The 7,527-nt window shown below is 31.4% G+C and overlaps 1 protein-coding gene across 1 annotated transcript; it reads right to left on the bottom strand.

Annotated features, from left to right (window-relative positions):
• Positions 1 to 241: 241 nt before the first annotated feature.
• On the bottom strand, positions 242 to 2,727 carry LOC111996399 (F-box protein PP2-B10). The gene is made up of 3 exons (XM_065768675.1): positions 2,356 to 2,727; positions 1,131 to 1,249; positions 242 to 1,035 (listed from the first exon to the last, which is right to left on the bottom strand). The coding sequence occupies exons 1-3, from the start codon at positions 2,662 to 2,664 to the stop codon at positions 594 to 596; spliced, it is 870 nt and encodes a 289-aa protein (XP_065624747.1). The 5' UTR covers positions 2,665 to 2,727; the 3' UTR covers positions 242 to 593.
• Between the last annotated feature and the right edge of the window lie 4,800 nt (positions 2,728 to 7,527).

Below are 7,527 nucleotides of genomic sequence, written 5' to 3'. Positions count from 1 at the left end.
TATTGTGGCAACTGTAAATCATAGAGCATACTAATCAAGACAATAATCTAAGTGTACTAATCAAATAAGATGAAAACGTTATATGGCTCTGATACCAAATATAGAGGACATACAGGGACATACAGGAAGACACACAGATTGAAAGGGGATGTAAGAAGATTATGGGAGTTGATTAAGAATGTAAGCAACTAACAATACAAAGAATATTACTGGAAGATGTGGAACAGAACAAGAAACCATATACAATGAACTTATTGATATTATTAGATTGAAAAGGGTCGATACATATGACATAGGAATTTTACATAAGGAGGAAGGAAGGAGTTCAAAAACTCTAAGTGTGCGTTTGTGTAGCAGCAGGCGTGCGCATTTTGCCTTTTTTCTTGGGTCCCGTGCACTGTTCACGAACCAACAAGTACAGAGCAAAGCAGCAATAACTTTAAAACTGAATCCCACAGGCACTATTCATAATTTAAAAATTATTTTTCTACAGTATTTTCAGTAATAAGTTTTCAGTTTTTAACAATAATCGATATCTAAATAAATCCTTAATGTATTAATTCCACTTTTTTTTTTAAAGAAAACTATTTTGATCAACCCTTTGTTGGCCTGATCTCGATCCCTTCAACAATAAGGCCAGACTTCCCGGTACCAGCTTCTACCTCCATAAGTCTAATCTGTAGTTGATCCTCTTCTCCTCCCTCATTGAAAAACTCACCCAACTTAATTTCTAACCATCCATCTTTTCTTTGCTTTGGATGCGAATTGTGCTGCTGTGGCAGTGACGATACAATCTGGTCTTGCTGCCTTGGCTCCCTGGCAGGCAGGCCCAAACAAACAGTTTGTTTGTAATCTTCCACTCCTCCAGTAGTACCAACTGAAGCCTTTGGAGGAGGGTTGAATCCAGAGGCTCTCCTCCTCAACTTGAACACAAGGTAAGCAGCATAGTTTGTTTTTGGAGACAGCATGGAAGTACTCATCTTGCCACGGATGTCAAACCACCACACATAATTAAGTTCAGCTACCTCCGAGAACCTGATTGATTTTAACATGTACATAATTAAGAATTAAATAAAAAACATTTTTTTTTCTTGAAAGAAAAAGGAGTATAAAGTAGAATAGGTAGAGACCTGGATTCAGATTGAGAAACCCAACTCCAATACTGAGGAGTGTCACCCCATATAATGCACAAGTCCCTTGCAGAAAGAAGGTAACATTTCTTACCACTCAATTTGTCCAAGAAAAAGCACTGCCAAAAATAAATAAATAAAGATAAGCACAAAAGGTGGGAATTATGGTGGTTGAACGATGAAATTTATCATTTCTTAATTGTTCAAACTTTTTAGACGATGAGTAATTTATCTAATTTAAAATATTAAAAAGTTCACTAAGTGGGAGTTAATTTATCAAAAATATGGTTTTAGTTATTGATGATATATTGTGCTTCTTTCACTGGCCACAAGCACACATTAAACGAACTTGGAATTGGATATCTCATAGTTAGCAGCTCCTTTTGTTCTTTGTTTTTATTAGTCCTATCTTCTCTTCCCGTCTTTGACTAGTGTATGTTTGGTTTGCGCGTTGCGTCTCGCGTTGGCGTTTTTAGCTTTTTTTTTTTTTTTTTCTTCACGAGTTTCCAGCTTTTTAGAGACAATTTTTACTGTAGCAATACTACATGTATAGTAGTCGCAAAGTTTGACTTTTCAACACAAATTTTACTGTTCACCGATCCACAAATTTCACTTTTCAACAAATTTTTCATTAAAAAGGGTCCCACGATACTATTCACACATTTAAAAATTATTTTGCTATAGTGTTTTTCAGTTTTTAGTTTCATTTTTTACACATTTAAAAATTATTATTTTGCTACAGTGTTTTTCAGTTTTCAATTTTCAGCTGTATTCAAACAGATCCAAAAATTCAAGCATGCTCACATAACTAATTCAGACCAATTACCACCACAAAAAGAAAGTTTTCAAACTAATTCAGACCAATTTAACCAAAAACACAAATTTGTGAGCCCATAGTGAAATCAACCCACGTACCCAATCTTGTACATGTTTAAATTATTTTTATTTTTATTTTTATTTTTTTCTAAAAAATGTGTTGAGAGCCTTTCTAGAGCCTAACTATTCTGAGTGCGTGTGATCTCCATGTCAGGTAATTATAAAGAGTCATTGGTCCAACATATTGATTAGAGATTTCAAACACACAACCTCATAAATCTCACGAACTTAAAATTGGAAACCACCAGCCCCAAGTGCCCAACCCCCAAGGTTATAAACATTTATGAATTTGAAAAACGACCCATATTACTTATTAATATTGTGGGAATCGTTTGTTAAAATATGGTACCTTTTTATTGTCGTCGATTAAGATGGGGTTATCGGAGAGGCTGAGGTAGAGATGTTTCTTTGAAGAGAAGTTGAAGGAATCCAATGATGATGATGATCGAGCAATGATGGCTTGATAATCGGACGGCAAGAACCTCTCCCAGACAGCGTTGGACTCGGCAGCCGCACCGAATATAGGGGAAACGGCACATGCTGTGCACGCATCCTTAGGAGTTGTCAGTGAAACTATGTCCGATATGCATCCCTCTGGTAATACTGATATGTCTGCAACGCAGGGTAGACAATTTCTTTCGTTTTCTATTTCCATCATATTCTATCCTCTCGGTTTATCTGACGGTATCTCTCTCGTACGTTCCATTTATATGATAAGAACGTTTCTTTAATTTCTTAATGGTTAAGTATGCTCCAATTATATACTCCTATTAAGGAACGTTTCTTTAATTGCTTAATGGTTAAGGTTTTTTATTTTTATTTTTATTTTGAGAAAAGGTCGGTTTGATTTTTCCTAGGATCATTAAGGGCCAGTTTGATAGTATTGTTACAGTAACGTTGTTTAAATGTTGTGAAAATATGTCTAAATAAAAAGGTGTTGTAAAAATACGTGTTGTATTGTTTAAACAACAAAAACGATTGTTTATACAACACAGCCAAGCACACCATAAAATTTTTTATGGTATCTTTTTAAATTCACTTAAATAATCTATATATATTATTATATACATAAAACTGAAGCGTTTAATAGTAATACAATTTTTCACGTAAGCACAACTCAATATTTAAAAATTAAAAAACACTATTTCCCTCCCCAAAACAAAACCCAATACTTATCTTTTTTTTTTTTTTTTAACCCAATACTTATCTTTAAAAATAAACAAAATTCAATAGACACAAACGCAAACTCAACAAGCAGGTTTGATCCTCTCTTCACGCTGCCCTTCATTCCTTTCTCAGAGCATCCCGCATCTTTTATTCTGGCTCTCTCTGTTCATAGCCTTTCAGGGCTGGCTCAAGGCCTAAGCAAGCTAGGCCTAGGCCTAAGGCCCCACCAAAAAACAAAATTTTTCCTAGAAAAAAAGGCCCTACTTTTCATAGTTAAAGGCCCAAATTTTTATAAAATTATATATATATATATATATATTTTTTTTTTTTTAAGATTGTACATTTTTTTTATTAGTGATGTTAAGAATATTACAAAGTTTACTATTGGCTTACAAATTGCCATGTTATTAATCACAAAAAAGTGACATAAACATTCAATAGTTAAATTGATGAAGTTCATCAATGAGAGACAATGTCACATTATATTTTGAACATTTTATAGTGCTTTTAATTAGCGCATTTTTCTTTTTCATTTTTATTAAGACTCTCAAAGTACGAGACCAATAGAACCTTAACTCAATTAAAACCCTAAAACATTTCAAAAAGATGTTGCAAATGTGTTAAATCATCAATTATAGATTAATCTCCCCTAATAGTTTGAGACTGATTTTTGTAAACTAATATCCTACAAAACCACACACCAAATAATATCTATCTCTCTCTCTCTCTCTCTCTCTCTCAAAATCAAAATATAAAATTAAAAATTAGATTACAACGTTATTTAACTATGCATCGTCTTATATTCAAAATAAAGTATCTTTTTCAATCGCAATATATTTTTATTTCTTTTTATTAATATTTATAGTTCAACTATGATATTCAATTCTCTATATGAAATTAACATTAGTCTTGTTGGTATTATTTATGTATTTAATGTATCAAATTAACCTTAATTTGATTAATATTAAATAATTTTGTTTAATTAATATTTACGTATTAAAGGCCCCGCATAAATTTTTCTCCTTAGGCCCAAAACTATGTTGGGCCGCCCCTGTAGCCTTTGCTGGCTCAAGTCTTGACCTCTAAAGCTTGGTACATTTTTGTAATCCTATTTGGCTCAAGTCAAGCTATTTATAGATTACGAAAATTACAAAAAAGATTGCTTAGAGTTTTGGGTCTTACGGAATTACTAATTTTCTGCCCCAATTTTGTTTTAGGCACTGTTGTTCTGCTAGGGTTTTTCAGCGATTCCCTTTTGTTCTGTTAGGGTTTTTCAGCAATTTAATTTTGATTTTTTCTTTGCTCTGTGATGAATATGTGTTTTTCATTCTGCTATGCATGTTAATTTTCATTTTGTTTTTTTTCTTTTTTCTTTTTTGGTTGGTTCGGTTATGGTTTTATGGTGAGATTTAAGTTTTGTTGTAATTGGTTTTGTTATGGTTTGATGTGTTGTTGAATCCATAAATCAGACTCATCAGACTTTGGTTCTCTGACATTTGATTTGCAAATTTTAGGTTGGTTAGAAAATTTGCATTCAACATTTGGCAAAAGGGTATATTTCCTCTGTTTTACTGCTTAGGTATTACTTTTTGGGTTTAACCATCTTTATTTTGCTTTATTCATATTACCTCTGTTTCTGTTACGTATTTCCTCTGTTTGGATGATTAATAGGCAAAACATATTACCTCTATTTGGACAAAATACAGTTAAGTGAAAACTTTCATATTACCTCTGTTTCTTAAACTTTCAAATTACAAAAAAAAGATGATTAATAGGCAAAACATATTACCTCTGTTTCTGTTAAATATTGTCTCTGAAACTTTCATTTTCAAATAGAGGCACGTTTCTGTTTTGCTTGGGCTATTGGGGAAACACTACTTTTGAACTTAAAAAGCTTTAACCAATGGGTTTAATTTTAGCCCCAAAAAGTAGTGGTTATTTTTGCATATTCACTATAAATAGGATTAAGCTTCAACTTGGGTTGGTGATTTCCCTTTACCTTTTTTAAACTTAAAATTTTCTATCTTAAATGGGGTACAAGTTTTCTTATAAAAAAAATGGTGTTGGGTAGGAAATAAAAGTCATAGCTTCCACCATTGTGGTGGTTTTGGTACAGGTATGCTTGCTTTTCATTGCAAGATATTTTGGCCTTCCTCAATGATACAAGGTTGCTTATTTTGTTCTCTTAATGCTTTTGTCTCTCTTTAACTTCTGTTTACATATGGTATATTTTATTAACTCGTTTGATTTATATATGATTAATGTTACTAATGTTGCAGATAGTTACTATTTAAATTAAAAAAAGGTTTGGAGAGGTGGGTTAGGCTGATTTCAAGACTTAAACTTGGAACACATTGCTTAAGGTAGACATAACTTGCCATCGCAATGTCTTTTATTTTTAATTTTCTTTATAATTTGTAGGATTGGCCTTTGATTCTATAGGTTCCTTGAACAAATTGAATTTGAGGAATTGTTACCCTTAAAACATATATTCTAATGCTTTCAATTGATCATTTTTGACAACCTACATAGTTATTAACCTTTTTGTCTCCTTCAACTTATAACTTATAAGTTTTGTGTCCACATTGATGCCAAATGGTGAAGTTTTAAAAAGAAAAGAAGGTATATTCTTGATGATGTGTTATTCTATTTAATGGTATTTTGTTATATATTTGCTTCTCATTGGATATTGCATGATAGTGGTAATGTGTTTTTAGAGACTTTTAATTATTGATTCGTCCCTTTCAATGTTGGCTTTTCTGGTTTTGCATATAATGCTATTCTTAAAATTTTAGTTGATAATCTATTTGAGTGATGAGGGAAAAATCAAACATCTTGATTTGAATTATATGGAGTAGCAAGTAATAGGTAAATGATTCCAAATTTTTGTAGCATACCCTATTATAATGTTTTGAAGATAAAATGCTAAAGATAGTCTTTTTCTTTCTTTTTTTTAAGAAAATATTATGCAGAGGGTTGTAATTTAGTGCTAGAGTTTTTTAATCACATTTATGATGAGTATTTTTGCTATATGTTATGTATCTTAAGCAAGTTTAGGGGTGGTATTGTCAAATTTAAATCTTGAAATCTTTGTGAACAAGTAATTTTTTGTTCTGCTCCAATCTATGGCTGTGGCATGTTCTTTTTTATTTCAGGGTAAGGATTCTACAGATTTCTTAGAGCAATGCAGGATTGAGGTTGTTTAATCTTGGCTTTTGAGTAAAATTTGGTTGTCAAAATTGCATCATATTTGTTTCAAATAAAAAAGATATATGTTGCAACTAACAATGGCAAAATTGCTGATTTATATGCAATCATTAATTGTTGAATTTTGGTTAAAAGGTTGATATAAACCTAATTTTAGCATCTTTCATAAGAGGAAGAGCAAAAAACTTTAGGTGGTTATTTTCTCATTTTCCTTTACTTATCCTCCCAAATGTGCATACTCTAAATGTGGTACATCTATTTTGTTATGGGTCAATTACATATCCAAAAAATGTACAAGGTAGATTCTTCTTAAGAGATGCAAATACTTTACTTTTATCCTCCCAAATGTGCATACTCTAAATGTGGTACATCTATTTTGTTATGGGTCAATTACATATCCAAAAAAATGTACAAGGTAGATTCCTCTTAAGAGATGCAAATATTCAATTTCAAAAAATATTCAGGTTCTTAAGAGATGCAACACAACAACACCTCTCTCTCTCTCTCTCTCTCAATAGTGGAAAGTGATGATTTTAGCAATTGTGTAAATTGACATTATGTTGCCTTTTCAATCCCATTGAGGTCTAGCATCTTTGTACTAGCAATGTTAGAATTTAGATGCATCTTGGACATCAAGAATGATTAATGTAATTAATGAAAGATATTTGATTGAACAAGTATGGAATTAACTATATTTGTGTAATTAATTGTATTGAATTAGTTATATATTTTCTAAATATGATCTCAAGCACTTGGTTATCACGATATCTCATTGTATGTGATAGATTTTATTACTTTGTATATGATAAGTTTTATTAGTTGGGTATATAATTATACCAAGATATTGATTTTTTTTTTTTAATTAAGAAATTTATCAATAGTTTTCATGTGTATCGTACGGGTTAGCGACTAGTTAGAAGGTGTCATGGAACTCTTATTCTCAAATCTGTGTTTACCACAACAAAAGAAAGTTCTCAAACCTATCATTTCTTTGGTAATTTTAGGTAAGATTTATTTGGTTTTTTATCCAACCAATTCCAATTGTTTTTTTTTTTTTTTTTTGCTGATTTATTTCTAATACATTGAATGCATAATATGTTTGGGATTGACTTTTTTCCTCCCTTAAATTTTGGTAAAATTTGATTTG

This window comes from Quercus suber, unplaced genomic scaffold, assembly GCF_002906115.3.
Source record: "Quercus suber isolate HL8 unplaced genomic scaffold, Cork oak 2.0 scaffold_985, whole genome shotgun sequence".
NCBI classification, from domain to species: Eukaryota; Viridiplantae; Streptophyta; class Magnoliopsida; order Fagales; family Fagaceae; genus Quercus; species Quercus suber.
The sequence above is the reverse complement of the archived record's forward strand: the minus strand, read 5'-3'. Positions and strand labels throughout refer to the sequence as shown.

What these genes read in the sequence shown, in the direction of transcription:
- LOC111996399 (XM_065768675.1), bottom strand. Translation starts at nt 2,664, where the DNA reads ATGATGGAAATAGAAAACGAAAGAAATTGTCTACCCTGCGTTGCAGAC. An exon ending in TAATCGACGACAATAAAAAG is followed by an intron (nt 1,250 to 2,355) that starts GTACCATATTTT and finishes TATTTTTGGCAG; the next exon opens with TGCTTTTTCTTGGACAAATT. An exon ending in GTTTCTCAATCTGAATCCAG is followed by an intron (nt 1,036 to 1,130) that starts GTCTCTACCTAT and finishes AAAATCAATCAG; the next exon opens with GTTCTCGGAGGTAGCTGAAC.